Source organism: Lactuca sativa, chromosome 5 (assembly GCF_002870075.4).
Source record: "Lactuca sativa cultivar Salinas chromosome 5, Lsat_Salinas_v11, whole genome shotgun sequence".
Classification (NCBI taxonomy): Eukaryota; Viridiplantae; Streptophyta; class Magnoliopsida; order Asterales; family Asteraceae; genus Lactuca; species Lactuca sativa.
In genome coordinates, this window is record NC_056627.2 from 226484411 (window position 1) to 226500968 (window position 16558).

At 40.8% G+C, this 16558-nt stretch overlaps 1 protein-coding gene across 1 annotated transcript; it reads right to left on the reverse strand.

Annotated features, from left to right (window-relative positions):
* Positions 1-135: 135 nt before the first annotated feature.
* LOC111881897 (uncharacterized) lies at positions 136-15499 on the reverse strand. The gene is made up of 3 exons (XM_023878287.3): positions 15101-15499; positions 828-1380; positions 136-407 (listed from the first exon to the last, which is right to left on the reverse strand). The coding sequence occupies exons 1-3, from the start codon at positions 15497-15499 to the stop codon at positions 136-138; spliced, it is 1224 nt and encodes a 407-aa protein (XP_023734055.3).
* Positions 15500-16558: the final 1059 nt, after the last annotated feature.

Sequence of the window (16558 nt, forward strand, 5' to 3'; positions counted from 1 at the left end):
TGGTAACCGGTTTTGTAAGAACACGGCTGTGTTAGCAGCCTCTGCCCAAAAATATTTTGGCAGCTCCTTATCGTGCAACATACTTCTGGCCATGTCCAATATGGATCTGTTTCTTCTCTCGCTAACTCCATTTTGCTACGGAGAATATGGAACAGTGAGCTGATGTTCAATGTCGGCTTCCTTGCAGAACATATTGAATTTTTCTGATGTATACTCCTTTCCATTATCAGACCTCAACACTTGAATTTTCCAATCACTTTGGTTTTCAACCATTTTTTTGAATTTCCAGAAAACATCAGTCACTTCTGACTTGAACTTCATGAAGTAAGTCCAACACATTCTTGTAAAATCATCAATGAAAATAATGTGGTAAACATTACCTTGCAATGATGGTGTTCTTTGAGGTCCTGCAACATCAGTATGCATGACTTGAAGTTTTTTTGATGCCCGCCAAGATGATTTATGGAATGGAATCCTCCTTTGTTTTCCGTATTAACACGCTGAACAATTTGAAATTTGATCATCTAACTTTGGAAGACCTCTCACCATTTCATCCTTTTGCATTTGTAGCATTCATTGAAGATGACAGTGCCCAAGCTTCTTGTGCCATATGTTAGTGTTGCTAACTTTATTGTAAAAGGCCATTTGCTAAGCCATGCTTCTTCCTTTCATTTTGACCTTCATCAATTCTTTTCCATTTGGATAATACACACGACAAAAAAAATCTTCAAAGTATGTCTTAAATCCTTTTTCTAGCAGCTAGGGAACACTTATTAAATTCTGATCAATTTCTGGTACATACATGACATCTGAGATAGTTTTTGTACCTGAAGTAGTTATAATTGCAACTGTTCCAATTCCTTTGACTATAACGTATTCACCATTGCCTACTTTCACTCTCCTAGACTTCAAAGGAAATACCTCTTTAAAGAGGCTGATGTCATTACACATGTGGTTTATACACCCGCTGTCAATTAGCCAACATTCAGGAGAAATTGTTGTTGAATAACAAGATGCAACAAACATATGGTCTTCTTCATCTTGAGTAGCTTTATGGACTTCTTCATGCTTTTGAGTATTGCTTCTATATATAACAGCTTCGTGACCGACCTGATTACATTTGTTGCACTTTGCATCTGGCCTTTTCCAACATCTGAATGGAGGATGACCCATTTTACCACAATGCTTACAAGGTGGATAATTCTTTTTTGGAGTTTGAACTTTGGTTTGATTCTGATTGTTGACAAAATCTTCAACAACAGAAGTTGATGAGGAATTTTTGTCACTCTTCTTCTTTTGCTTTCGTTCATCTCGATGCTTGGCCGGTAGAGCACCTTCAACAACATGCTCATGTCTCATAAGCCTACGTTGCTCTTGTGTCTGCAATGAGTTTAACAATTCTGCCAAAGTAATTTCTGACAGTTCCCTTGTATTCTCCAAAGTGGTTATTGAAGTTTCATATCTCTCAGGTACAGTAACGAGAATTGATAAGTTAAAAATTAACTTGAAGATCGATTAGATCTTTAAAACAGGTAAAATAATAAACGAGTAAACAGCAAGAACACAAGAATGGATCAAAGTGTGTCGAATGATTAATCAACAATCCTCAGCAGAGCTCGATAAAGAACTTCTACTGTAGAGGATTTAGGGTTTACAAGAACGATAAAGAAATAATCTGTGATCTATCGTAATCGCTATCAATCGTTAACCTAATATGCATGCAAGCATATATATTTATATTAAACCCTATCAGCTCTCGGTTGGACAGGCCCAAACCAGAGTTACAAAACTTGGACTAATAACTGAGCCCAATGGACGCAATACATCAAAACGCTACGCTACCCAACAATCTCCCCCTTTGCATCAAATTGGAGCGAGATTACTTTGTCTTCTTGCTTGGGCCAGCAGCGGGAACCTTCTTCTTGACAGTATCAAACAGACGAGAGATAAGCGCGAGGATCGTCTGTCTTAACCGAATGTACCATTGTATCATGTCGTCAAAACACTTGATATCATCCGCTGTATTTTCCTTGCACCTGTGGATGATCCCCAACACATGCTCAAGACAAGCAGTGGTATAAAGATGTTTATCAGCTAAGGCAAAGAGACATTTATGTCCTTCACTCCTAGTGAACATGACTGAGTTTCGCCTCGGGTCAATTTTTCCCATCTTCATCTGGTTTAGTTCACTGGCCGAGCCAACAGGAGATATCTTCGATTTCTTCTTGAAGACATTTGCAATCTCCTGATCCATCAGTGCGACCTCCATGATATAGCACACCAGCATCCTCTTGAGATGGTCAATGATCGGACCATATTCAGCTTCGTTGGTCAGAAGGATGTTGTGCAGGATGATCCAATCATGGGGATTGAGGTTCGGTAGATCTGCTAAAGAGATGGCATGTTCGGTTTTTGCAGATCCCCTGAGCACCTTGAACCGAACATTGATAAACTTCCCTTCAGTGTATGGTTTCAGGACCCGAACGTTGATGATCTTCTGAGCGCTCCAGGTTTGATATTGGGGTTGAGCAGCCTTCAGATAGAATTCAATCAATTCCCGATCAACCTCCGGATGAGGATGAGGGAACTCGGCAACGTTGGCGAAGGCGTGAAAGATGAACGCCTTTCGGGTCAGTGGCATGATGAACTGAGAGTCGACGGAGTTGAAACAGTCAAATGAGATAACTGGTTCAAGCCACAAGATGCTCGGAGTGTCGATTGCCTCCTTTATCATCCTCTCAAGAGTCCAAGCAGGAAAAAGAGTTTTCCTACTCTTGAGAAGGTCGTGGGCTTCTTTCTTTTTGCGTTCGGCCTCTTCAGCTTCTCTTGCCACACGAGCACTATCATCTTCATCATTGCGTCGACTTTTGCGTTTCAACAAGTTGACAATGGTTTCTTGATCATCTTCCTCTTCATCCTCAGCAATGTTCTTGCCTTTGTCTTTCACACCCGAACCAGAGGCTTGGCCTACAGGAGGAGGTTCGGTTGTGTGAATTGCCTTTGAGGAAGGAGGTGGTTGAGATGCAGACTCCTTTTCTCCCCCTTGTTTCGGAATGGACACGAAATCGGGTAGCCCTTCAATTTTGCTTAACAGGTCTAGGGCAGGAGCGAGCTTCTCTGCAAGGGTACGCCTCACAGAATGATTGAGTATTGGATCATGTGCTTCGAGGATGTTGGAGATGGCTGAGTGGACATCCGAAACACACGTCTTGATGACCTCCCGTTCGGACCGAAGAGTGTCAATTTGTTGTTGAGAATTGGAGAGTTGAGCACTCTTGACCTTTAAGGCAGTGGTCTTCCTTGCCAAAACATCCATCAACGAGTTCTCGGCAGCCAAATCTTCTTGAAGCTGTGAGAGACGCTCGTCAATAGAAGCACGGAAGGCTGAGTTGTCATCTGTCAGGGATTGACGAAGGGAAGCAAAAGACTTCAACTCAGTAGAGATAAATGTGGCCAACTGTTGAACAATTGGTTCCAACGTAGTCTTGGTGGCATCAGCACTCTCCTGTAAAGACTTTAACAGGGCAGAGGCATCAGAAAATAGTTTATCGACTTTTTCAGTCGCTGCCTCACAAGCTTTCGTTGAGGCATCAATGGCGGCGGTTGCAGAAGCGACAAAGTCTTGCTGAGCCCTTGAGAAAGCGTCAACAATCTTCTGAATAGCAGCTTCAGAGATGGATGATTGAGACGTAGAGGAAGAGGCAATGAGCAAGTCGACCTTGTCATGGAGCTCCTTAAGATGTTTCTTTGTTACCGGAGTATCCTCATCATCGTCGCTTTGCACTTGAAACGGACTGTAGTAGACCGAATCAAACATCATGTTTTCCCCGCCAAGGAAAGGGTTATCTCCGTCAGAGGCGTGACCGGGAGATGGTGGTGGTGGTGAAGCTGGGGGTGCAGTTGTATGGGTAGGTTCGGGTTGGGTTGTGTCGGGTGTAGGTGTAGGTTCAGGTTGAGTTTGGGTAGGGGTAGGTTCGGGTGCTTTTTGGGTTTCGGTTGTGTTTACGGTTTCGGGTGCTGGTGGAGGTTTGGTTGCATCAGTATGAACCCCCGTATCAGATACGTTGGTTGTAACCTTTGCAGTGGATGTTGTTGTAGCATCGGTGAAGATTGGCGGTGGCATTGGGATTGAGGTGTTTGGAATGTGGGTAAAGGGGTTTATGGTGGGAATGGAAGTAGGGATTGTTTGAGTAGGAGAGGGAATTGGAGAAGTATGGATTTGCATTTCAGGGGTAGGTGATCTGGGTGGTGTGTTGCCTCTTGGAGAGCCGTCAGAATCCGAACTCTCACCCTCTGAGTCACTGGAAGAGGAAGCGATAATCAGCTTTCGCTTTGGTTGTGTTTTTCGCCTCTTGTGTTGCGGACACTGAGCAGCTTTAGTGGGTTTCCTCTTCTTAGGAGAAGGGCCTTTAGCCCCTTTCGCCACCTGTTTTCCTTTGTCCGCCTTCTTGCCTCTAGGTGCAGGCTTGTCGGCGTCGTGAATCGATTTCAGCATCTCCGGCGTGAGATCCCTCGGACCAGAACGCTTGAACTCCTTGTAGGTTCTGATGATCCGGCTGTCAGCTGGAACGTCATCATACATGGATTCCGGAATGGAACCATTGAAAGGGAATTTGGAAGCATCTGAAACGATGATCTTCGTGGTGTGGAATGTAACAATCGAAGACATCGGTGCGCCGGCGACAGTGGGGATGCTGTACTTGTCCATGACCCACTTCGTAATCAGGGTCCAAAACCTTGCATAGGACACCTCTGAATGTCGGGAAGAGGAGGAGAGACTCTGGATGAGTTGTTGCCAAAGAACAAACCCATAATCGACATTGATGCCGTTGTAGACACCGTACAAGATGGACAGGAACAGTCGACTGGAACCATCTGAGCTAGAGCTCCTTTCAGAAAGACCCTTGAATAGCACAGTGAACATCCCGTTCCACTGTGGCGGCAAGCACGACTTCTTGAACTTAGCGACGGAAGTAAGCGCCTCTGTGTAACCCATGTTGTAGAACATGTTAAACAGGTGCCCCATAGGAATTGTCTCTGGATTAACCCTTGTAGGATCAGCTTCAAACCCTAGCAGAGAGCAAAAGCGTTGCTTGGAGATAGACGCTTTGTGATGAGAAACATCAAAGAAAATCCGATCGACCACTTTATCGTAATGAGCAGTCGCATAGATCTGCGACGGGAACTCCATTGGCACTGATTCCACCCTTGAAAGTGCAGGAGCAATCGGAGAATACTTCAAGCACTCGATGATGGGGAACATATAGGAATCATAAGCGTGAGGGGTTAAATCGATAATGAGACATTGTTGAGGGCGAATGGGAAGAATGTGGGAAGTGGCGTGAACAGAGGATGAATCTGCCATTGTTGAAGAGAGTGAAGAAGATGATGAACAGTTAGGGTTCAAGGATTTCTTGCACTCTGGGAATTTTGATTGCAGTAAAGAGGTAAATGGTAGAGGATGTCGCCTTTTATACGAGGTTTAAGGAGAGAGAAAGATCTGCCCAAATCTTCTATCGAAATACCAAGAGTTTTCCAGAATTTGACTGATGCATGACAGTTGGGGAACCGATGATCACGCATGAGAGAGAGTGCCAGATTCCTAAGAACACGCCTCCCATCAAGCGCCGTTTGGAGGCAAACCGTTTCAGATTCACACCCGCCCATTCTGTGCCATTTAGAGAAGAACCGTTTCAAATTCACACACGCGTCTGCAACGTCAGTTGGAGATTAGACGTTTCAAATTCGCACGCGTTCCCTGTTACGCCGGTTGAAATCAAATCGATTAGACTCCCGCCTGAGTCAACAACCCTTCATCTTATCCCTTTAAAGTGCAACGGAATCTTTTGAATAATATTCCCACATGGATTAAAATTGACCACAACAATTAATTAACCACCAATCCAATGAAAAAGCCTGTAATTATTAGAACCAGAATTTTGGAAAATCAAAGATTTTCGTGCTAAGGGTGTAAAAGATAAGAAATAAAGCAATTCTTTTTAGGAAAAAGTGTGATGTCAATAAAGACACGAAACAAATGATCCCGGGCACGAATCTCTTCCTTCAAAGTCAAGATAGACCTTAAAATGTTAATGTGGTTTCCCGTTGAATAACGATCAAACACTTATTAAGAAGTGTTGAAAGGTTTCTTTTAATTAAGCTTTTTAGGGTGGCTTTTGCTTTGATTCATCAGTCCTAATCTTGAAATAAGATAGAAAGTGAACAAAGTATTTGTGAGACTGGTGTAGTCTGTTGAACAAGTAGGTTTGAAATAATTTTAAAGTGGCTGGGAAAATATAAAATCGCAACAAAAAAATTAAAAACTGGATCCCATGTTATGGTTTTTAACAATTTCATAGGAATCACACAAAAGAAAATTCTAAGATTTCATGAAGATACGTCCGTCAATTCATAAGTGAAAACTAGAGCAAATTAATTGTTCACCGTCAATTCAGATTGGGTATTGAATTTTGGGTTTCACTTAACTCGTAGTCACACGAAACTATGATCATAAACGCAGATTTTGAGTAACCATAAACCCCAGTGGTATTTTCTGAGAGTCTCAAGGGTTACATTTGTGAAACGAATTTAATGGAGAAATGCAATAGAGATGGTGTAAGAAATCAAAGTACCTCTACTTTGAAAAGTAGGACCAAGCAGAAAACTCTTATCTCATGTGAGAAGAGAGTTAGGTAGCTCACGATTAGAATAAATGTGATAGCCTAATTGGGAAGACGAGGTTTGTGTATACCAAGTCATTAAGGCTATTATTCAGAATCTGATGAGGCTTTGGGCACATACAGCAACATGCTTCTAAGGACACTTAACTAATTCAACAATTTCCCCATAAACAAACACACAAACAAAAATAAGGCCAAAAAGAAAATAAAAAACAAACTATTTTTGGAGTTTTTGATATATATTAAAAAAATAAATGATAAATAAAAAAATAAAAAATTAAGACTAAGAAAGAAAATAAAAAGATAAAAAAAAAACTTTGGAACCGAACCCGAGCGTTTGGTTGATTTCGGTTGTGAAAAATTTTGACAAACCGAACCCGAGCGTTCGGTTGGTTTCGGTTTTGAAAATTTTTGAAAAACCGAACCCGAGCGTTCGGTTGGTTTCGGTTTTGAAAAATTTTGAAAAACCGAACCCGAGCGTTCAGTTGGTTTCGGTTTTGAAAAATTTTGAAAAACCGAACCCGAGCATTCGGTTGGTTTCGGTTTTGAAAAATTTTGGATAACCGAACCCGAGCGTTCGGTTGGTTTCGGTTTTGAAAAATTTTGGAAAACCGAACCCGAGCGTTCGTTTGGTTTCGGTTTTGAAAAATTTTGGAAAACCGAACCCAAGCGTTCGGTTGGTTTCGGTTTTGAAAAATTTTGAAAAACCGAACCCGAGCGTTCGGTTGGTTTCGGTTTTGAAAAATTTTGAAAAACCGAACCCGAGCGTTCGGTTGGTTTCGGTTTTTGAAAATTTTTGAAAAACCGAACCCGAACGTTCGGTCTATTTCGGTTACCGAAGAAATTAGATTTTCAAAAAGGAAATACTTTTGACAATAAAAGAAATATAATAGGAACAATTATACATGAAATTTACAACCAAGAAAACTACCTTTAGTTGATGAGCGAGAGGCAGATGAACCAACCGAACCCGAACGTTCGGTCTATTTCGCTTCTTACGTTTGAGTTTGAGAGGTAGTTTGTGGTACTGATTCTGATTCCATCATACCTAGCCCTTGCAGAATTTTGTTGAACGACGCTTCAGGAAGGGCTTTGGTGAAGACATCAGCCAGTTGATCAGTGGTTCTAACAAAGTGAATTTCAACATTTCCATCTTCCACATGATCTTTAATGAAGTGATACCTCAGTGCTATGTGCTTAGTCTTGGAGTGTTGCACTGGGTTATGACAGATCCTAATTGCACTTTCAGAGTCACAATATAGTGGGATCTTTTTCATAATGAGTCCATAGTCCCTGAGTTGACTTTGGATCCAAATCACTTGAGAAGTACAGGATGCAGCTGCAATGTATTCTGCTTCAAATGTGGACAAAGACACACACGTTTGTTTCTTTGATTGCCAGCTAACCAACTTACCATCAAGGAATTGGCAGCCTCCAGTGGTGCTTTTCCTGTCTAGTCCACAACCTCCAAGGTCTGCATCTGAGTAGGCTTGAACGAAGAAGCCTGAGTTGGATGGATACCATAGACCTAAAGAGGTAGTTCGCTTGAGATATCGTAGAATGTTCTTCACTGCAAGCATGTGAGGTTCACGTGGGTTCGCCTGAAATCTAGCACAGTAACAAACAAAGAACATTATGTCAGGCCTGCTAGCAGAAAGATACATTAGTGAACTGATCATCTGGCGATATAGCGTGATATCTACTGCCGGTTTATCCAAGGATGTAGTGAGCTTGGTGCCGAACGCCATGGGAACTTTGACCTTGGAATCTCCCACCATGCCAAATTTTGCAATGAGAGTCTTCGTGTAAGCTTCCTGATTAATAAAGATGCCTTCGGGTCCCTGTCTAATATTTAAACCAAGGAAAAAGTTAATTGGACCCATTGAGCTCATTTCAAATTTAGTCTCCATCAGCTTTCTGAAATCAGCCGTTAAGCTGGGATTCGTAGAGCCAAAGATGATATCATCGACGTAAATTTGAACAATCATAAGGTGGTTACCTTCCTTCTTACGAAAGAAGGTTGGGTCAACCGAACCTTGTTTGAATTTAGACATCTTTAAAAACTTTGTCAGCATTTCATACCAGGCTCTCGGAGCTTGTTTCAGTCCATACACGGCTTTGTCCAAAATTTAACAGTGATTTGGATACCTTTCATTTACGAATCCAGGAGGTTGCTCCACGTACACTGTTTCTTCGAGTTCACCATTGAGAAATGCACACTTGACGTCCATTTGGTAGACTTCAAAGTTTTTGTGTGCAACATAGGCGAGAAAGATTCTAATGGATTCCAGCCTAGCAACAGGAGCGAAAGTCTCTTCGTAGTCAATTCCTTCCTCCTGACAGTATCCTTTCACTACCAGACGTGCTTTGTTTCGTATCACGTTCCCTTCTTTGTCCATTTTGTTCCTAAAGACCCATTTAAGACCAACAACTGAGGCATCTGGAGGAGTTGGAATGAGTCGCCAAACTTTGTTCCTTTCAAATTCGTTCAGTTCGTCTTGCATAGCTTGAACCCAATCGGAGTGATCAAGAGCAGTGTTAACTGTCTTTGGTTCAACTTTTGAGACGAAGGAGTTAAACATACAGAATTCTACTTTTTAAAACAAGGAAGTTTGTTTTGCCTTGAGTTGTGATCGGGTCAGAACTTTTTCAGATACATCCCCAACAACTTGAGAGACAGGATGATCTCTGGTCCATTTGACGAGAGGAGGGTAGTTTGGATCCAATTCAGAGTTTATCATCTCTTCTGGTTCGGATGGACTTTCATCGTCATAAAGCATATCGGCATGCTCCCCCTCGACAGATAAGCTTTATGGAATGTCTTGAGTGTCTTGTGCAATAGAGGTTTCTGCTGGTGTTGAGCTTTCATGAGTTGATGCACTTTCGGGTGGTGAGGCACTTTCGGTTGGTGTGGTACTTTCGGTTGATAAAGTGTGTTCGGGAGCAGCTTGAGAACTGTTCTCCCCCTCAACATGTGAGCTCGGCTGTGATGATGATGGCGGATCCTCCCCCTTGACTGAAGCATTGTATTGTGGAGGTTCGTTAGAACATGATCTTCCTTCATTCATTCTCTTTGCAGCATCATCGACAAGTTGCTTTAGATGATCTACCTTGTTGTCAGCTACGCTGGCTTCTGAGAGAGTGGCCTTCTCTGGTTCATCAAATAACTCGACGAACTTCTCAAAGAGGTTTGTGATAGAGGCGGTGACTTGGCCATTTTGAGGAAAGATTTCCCCAGCTGTGTCTTCATTGGCCTTTAACCTTTTGACATAGCTATCGTCAAAAGTCACATAATAGGTTTCTTCTATTTTCCTCGAATGCTTGTTTAATACCCTGTACGCTTTAGAAGTAAGAGAATAGCCCAGAAATATCCCCTCGTCGGCTTTGACATCAAACTTGTTGCGGTGTTCTTTGGAATTGAAGATGAAACACCGTGAACCGAACACATGGAAAAACTTGACATTTGGCTTCCTGTTGTTGATGATCTCATAAGGAGTGAGAGTGAAGCGCTTATTGAGATATGACATGTTCTGTGTAAAACAAGCAGCAGAAATAGCATCAGCCCAAAAGTATAAAGGTAAGGAAGCGAAACTTAGCATGGTTCGGGCTGCTTCACACAAAGATCGGTTTCGTCTTTCGACAATTCCGTTTTGTTGAGGAGTGTAGGGAGCTGAGAAGTTGTGACTGATTCCTTTTTCTGCCAAGAATTCTTCAAATTCTTTATTCTTGAATTCCAGTCCATTGTCGCTCCTGATGTTGCGAACGACTTTCTTCAGCTGTACTTTAATCTGCTTGATGAACACCTTTAGCTTGTGAGTCGCTTCAGATTTAAGCTTCAGAAAGAACACCCATGTAAAACGCGAAAAGTCATCAACAATAACAAGAATGTACTTGCTACCACCGATACTTTCGATAGATGATGGACCACACAAATCAATATGAAGTAATTCTAGTGGTTCAACAACTTTAGTGTTTATTATAGATGGATGACTTTGACGACTCTGCTTCCCCATTTCACATGCAGCACACAAATGTTCTCTATCGTACTTGAGCAATGGAAGACCTCGAACATGACCTCCAGTGACAAGTTTGTTGATATCCTTAAAGTTGAGATGAGAGAGCCTTCGGTGCCACAACCAGCTTTCGTCAGATTGTGCCTTGGATAACAAGCAGATGGCTGGGTTTCCTTTGATGGGTTTGAGGTTTAGGGGAAACATTTCACCTTTACGCTCCGATTTGAGAATAACTCTTTTCGTCTTCTTCTCAATGATTTCAGAACCCTCATCGTCAAATGAAACCTTGAGACCGGTACCTCCAACAAGCTGAGATACACTGATGAGGTTATGTTGTAGTCCTTCCACGTATGCAACCTTCCTAATCGTGAAATCACCGTTTGTAATCATTCCGTAGCCTTTTATGGTGCCGAAGGAGTTGTTCCCGAACTTGACATTTCCACCGTTTGAAAGAGACCTGTATTCCCTTAGCTCTTCCTTCCTTCCTGTCATGTGACGCGAGCAGCCACTGTCTATGTACCATTCTTCGTCAAACAACTCGTCACTGATAACCTGCAAAAATTAAGCAGATTTAGGAACCCAAAGTTTCTTGGGTCCTCGTAAGCCTTTCACAGGAACAGGAATAGTAAGAGAGATGTCAACAAGGTATGTTCTTTTTATTAGTGTTGTTTCATCTTTTTTTTATGGTGAAAACCTTAATTTTATTGGGATTCGTTGCTTTTGGATTGGACTCTGGTTTAACTGATGAAATCTTCTGTTTTCCTTTTAGTTCAGTTGATGGTTGAGATTTTTGAGAGTAAACAGAATGGGATTTAGAATGCGGTTGAGAGGAATTAGAAGAGTTTGAATGAGAGAGCTTAGACGGAGATGACTTCTTGGCTGGAGACTCTAGGTGACCCTTTTGCTTTTGATCATTAGTGGGACCGACCCTAGAATTTTGATCTCTTTTGTTCTCAGAACCGAACCTTTGCTTTCGGTTGATGTAGTTCTTTGAACCGAACTTCTGCTTTCGGTTGGAGTCATTCTCTGAACCGAACCTTTGCTTCCGGTTAATGTTTTTCTCTGAACCAAACCTCTGCTTTCGGTTGTTATTGCTCTCTTGTGATTCAACAGGACTTTTCTCTGACTTTAAGTTCCTGTCACGATATGAGAAATAGGCATTTTGAGATTGCCAAAACTGTTTTCTTTCAGAGAGATTCTTCTTGTATCTCTAATTCCTTTGCTGTTTTTGATTTCTCATCTGCTTCGGTTGATGATGGATATTAGCTTTCGGTTTCTGTTTTTCTTTAGCGGGTTCACTCTGAACTGATGAAGTTTCACTTGAAGGAGTGACTTCTTTTGCAGGAATTCCTTTTTCTTGAGGAACATATTTTATACCACTAGTGCTTGGCACATCGAAACTATCAGGTTTATTCAAAGGTTCTGGCACATATCTGCCTTTGCTTTTCCATGAAGTCCTTTCAGACAAACCTACCGTTTCGTCAGCATTGTCGATGGGAGCTGACCAGAAGAACTCGTCGCAACCATCAGCATTGTCTTCGTTTACAATGGCTGTGAATTCAGCAGTCTGATGTTCGGTTACGCCTGTGACCTTATACACCTGATTTGGAGTGGTTCTTACCTTTTGGTATACTACTGCCTTCTCTGCAAGAATCGGGGACTTTTGTTGAGACAAACGAGCAAACTCCACTGAATTTTCTGAAATGAGATTCTTGTGGTTTTCGGGTTCGCTCTTGACAAATTCTGAACAGTCAACTATGTCCTCTACAGAAATTTCACTCATATTGTCGTCCTCATTAAGCTTAGATGCATTTTCAACATCAATTTTATTTTCTGAGCTCAAGTTGGCATTCAATGAGTCAAATTTTTGTATGGTTTCGGTCCTCAGTTTCAGTTTATCATTTTCATCCAAAAGGTTTTTAAGCATGTCCTTATGGTCGTTGGACTTTATGAAAGATTCGATTTTGTCTAGTCCATACATATACGTCGGATTAACATCCTCAGATGAAATAACACTTTCACAATTATACGCTTCAGCATCAATTTCATCCTCCTTAAACTCAAGGAAGGGTAAAATCATACGATGAATCTTTTGTCCTATTTCACAATCCAAATGAAGCTGAGTGATATTAGTGTAAAGACGTTTAGCAATCAAACAAAAAACATTTCGCTGTTTTAAAAGCTTTAAATTGTCTCTTTGCAAATAAATGTTTTAATCTTTTGTTTTGATTAACTCCGACTCCTTCAGTTCGATCCACATCCTCCGTTCCTCACTCTTCGAAGACACCCTGCTTAATTGGTCAGTTAGGTTAGAATTGGTGACTCGAGTTTGAGTTAAACTACTGTCTAGATGAGAGATTCTTGAATTAACACTTTTTAATTCCTTTTCGTATGAGCATTGTGGGACTTTGAATGAAACAAAAACGGATTGTACCTTCTTGATCAGTTCATCAAGCTCGTTGAACTGCACGCTGAGCGGTTTTGCAGTGAAGCACAAGTCCTCTCGCTGCTTTGCGTCTTCAACCCCACCATCTGTGTTGTATCCCCTCATCTGAGACACGTCTGTCACCATCAAGCATTTTCCACCGTTGCCCTCTTCTTTCGCCACATAAGCCTTTCCATGAGAAGGCTTCCTTACTTCATCATCCTCAGAATCGGTTGACCAGACCTCCACGCCACCGAACTCATCATCCGCTACCGAACCCTGCACAATTAAAGCATTCATAGAAGGGTTAGTGGTAGATTTCTTCATCCTTTTCCTCATCCTTTTCTGCCATTTTCTTGAGGACACAATCTTTTGCATAGTGGTTATTTCCTCCACAGTAATAGCAGCTCACTCCCGAATCTCCTTCAGCTTTCGGTTCCTTCTTTGATTCCTCTGCCTTCTGTTCATCTTTGACCTTTTCAGAACTATAACTTCCCTGCCAATTTCTATTATTTGTGGGAAATCTTTTCTTGATGAACCTCTTGGGGTTTGACACCATCATAGCATAGTCTTCCGAAGTGAGGTCGTAGTCCTCTAAGTTGAGGGCTTCTTCTTCCATCACCGCTTTGCTTTTGGACAAAAGAGCCAACGAACCCAAGCTTGAGACCACATTTTCTCCTGTAACACAATCTTTTCCTGAGATTTCAGGATGCCTACCACTTTCGCCAAAGAGTAGGATGTAAATTGCTCATGTGCTTTGACTGTGGACACAACAGCTCTCCACTCAGATTTGAGGCCGTTCAAAAACGTAACCTTCTGCTCAATTAGCTTCCTTTCAATGTCATGTTTAATCATCTTGCTAAGAAGATGATTGAAGCGATCGAACGTTTGAGTCACGGTTTCTTCGGCTCCCTGCTTGAATTCACCAAACTCGGACAAGAGTAAGGTTTGAATGGAGTGTTCAAGATCTTCGTCTGTAGAGTATAATTCTCGTAGCCTGTCCCATATTTCTTTTGCAGTCGTGCATGAACTCACCAGCCTGAAAGTATCGGATTGAAGAGCGAATCTGATTAATCTCAATGCTTTGATATTGCACTGAAATTTATGTTTTTCGTCTTGAGCAATATCTTTAACGTCTTTCAAAAGATCATTATACTCCTTTTGAGTTTTAATAATCCTTGAAGTTGCTGAATGAGAAAAGGGTCCAGATACGATTGCTTCCCAGATGAGGTATCCATTGTCCTCAGATCCTATAACATAGTCTTCAAAGTGATGTGCCCAGACTTCATAATCATGGGTGTAAAGGATGGGAATCTTCGTTGTTGATCCAATGTTGTTCGAAATATTAATGGGATTGGATTGCGACTCGTCCATGCTTGATCGAATAACCTGTTAAAAGATCAGACTTGTAATGTAATAAATTAGGGCAAAACAATAAATATCGAGTTACGTCAATTATGGGATGACGGATCAATAAATATCAGTAAATGCGGAATAACCCTAATCGAAACCTTTTTCACAGAAAAGAAGTGTATGATTTACACAGCCTCCTGCTCTGATACCAATTGATAAGTTAAAAATTAACTTGAAGATCGATTAGACCTTTAAAACAGGTAAAATAATAAACGAGTAAACAGCAACAACACAAGAATGGATCAAAGTGTCTCGAATGATTAATCAACAATCCTCAGCAGAGCTCGATAAAGAACTTCTACTGTAGAGGATTTAGGGTTTACAAGAACGATGAAGAAATAATATGTGATCTATCGTAATCGCTATCAATCGTTAACCTAATATGCATGCATGCATATATATTTTTATTAAACCCTATCAGCTCTCGGTTGGATAGGCCCAAACCGGAGTTACAAAACTTGGACTAATAACCGATCCCAATGGACGCAATACATCAAAGCGCTACGCTACCCAACAAGAATTTTTTCAACGACTCTTGAATCTGAAAACTTAGAGCCAAGCAACCGTACCTTGTTTCTAATATCCAGTAATCTGTCTGAATACTCCTTGATAGTCTCTGATTCTTTCATTCTCTGCATCTCAAATTCTCTGATCAAGTTGAGAGCCTGCATGCCTCGAATTTTCTCATCTCCTTCATATTCCTCCTTCAGATAATCCCACACTTCTTTTCCAGTTTTGAGGCACATAATTCTTATGAAAATGGTTGTAGAGACTGCAGCAAACAGAGTTGCTTTTGCCTTTGACTTCCTTGATGTCTTCTCTTTGTGAACTTTGATTTGAGCCATGGTAGGATTTTCTGGAAGTTGAGGAACAACATAGTCCTCTTCTACAACTTCCCAAAGATCCATGGCTTCAAGATAAGATGTCATTCTTGCAGCCCATAGCTGGTAATTATCACCATTGAACATAGGAATAGTGAATTATGAAACACTACTTTCTGCCATTTGTCCTCACAGATCCCTCAAGAAATATGCTATGATACCAATTTGTTAGTTTTAAACAAATAGAAAAGAAGACAATAGGTTGTAAACAGGAGAAAAGTGAACAAGGGAGATATGCTATGTAATGAATGGAATTGGAAATTAGAATTATCAAAATCATTGTACTACATCAGCTTATATAACTGTTATTCATAACTGAAAATTAACTAGAGAATAACTATCCACTAACTCCTAATTAAACTTATTCAATTCAAAAATAAAAACTGACAAAACCATAACTACTTTTATTGCTCATTAGTGGATTCCTTAAAGCATATTTTCAACAGTAATTCTAAGGATTTAAGTTATGCGTATATATGTACAAAGTTATACATGAACATTTATTGAAACATACTTCGTTATAAAAGTGAGTACCTTATACTATACATGCATACGAGTTATGCTTTGGCTTTTATAAACTCTATACAATTCATTATGCCTAGTAACTTCTCTACTTATAAGTTACGAATGAGAGCTATTCACATACCTTAGTTAAGGGCATTTTAGTGAGACTATATTCATTATCTCAATCAAAACACTTAGCATATCCGTACTACTATAATCGTTAATCTTCAGAGCGTGATACGTATGTATAGATCTATACAGGGTTGACATCCCCACCTGCAGTTGCTAGCTACAACCTCGACCGATCATTCGAAGCGGGTGATAAGTAGCTACTATCGTTACTACGACGTGCAATGAAGCGTTGTAGGGAGTACCTTTAGTCACATAGCTCGGTTATAGGACTCACTATAAACATTAACTAGAATCTCTCTTTTACTTCAAACCATGGGCTTGGTTGTTTTCAAAATTATTTTAAGTATGCAATTACTTATGCAAAGATACAATTAGGTTTCCAAAACTTATTCAAATATTCTTTACAAACACTGTTTTAAGTATGGTTATACATATAAAGAAAAACATTTTTTAGAATTTTTAAAAGTATGACTACTGTTAGCAGAAAACGTATAACTCTCAACAACCTTG

Bases quoted from the DNA above. Each gene is read 5' to 3' on its own strand.
- LOC111881897 (XM_023878287.3), bottom strand. From the start codon at position 15,499: ATGTTCAATGGTGATAATTACCAGCTATGGGCTGCAAGAATGACATCT. The intron at 1,381-15,100 runs GTACGGTTGCTT...AACTCATTGCAG, and splicing joins TACTGGATATTAGAAACAAG to ACACAAGAGCAACGTAGGCT. The intron at 408-827 runs GTACAAAAACTA...CTGATGTTGCAG, and splicing joins TGCAATTATAACTACTTCAG to GACCTCAAAGAACACCATCA.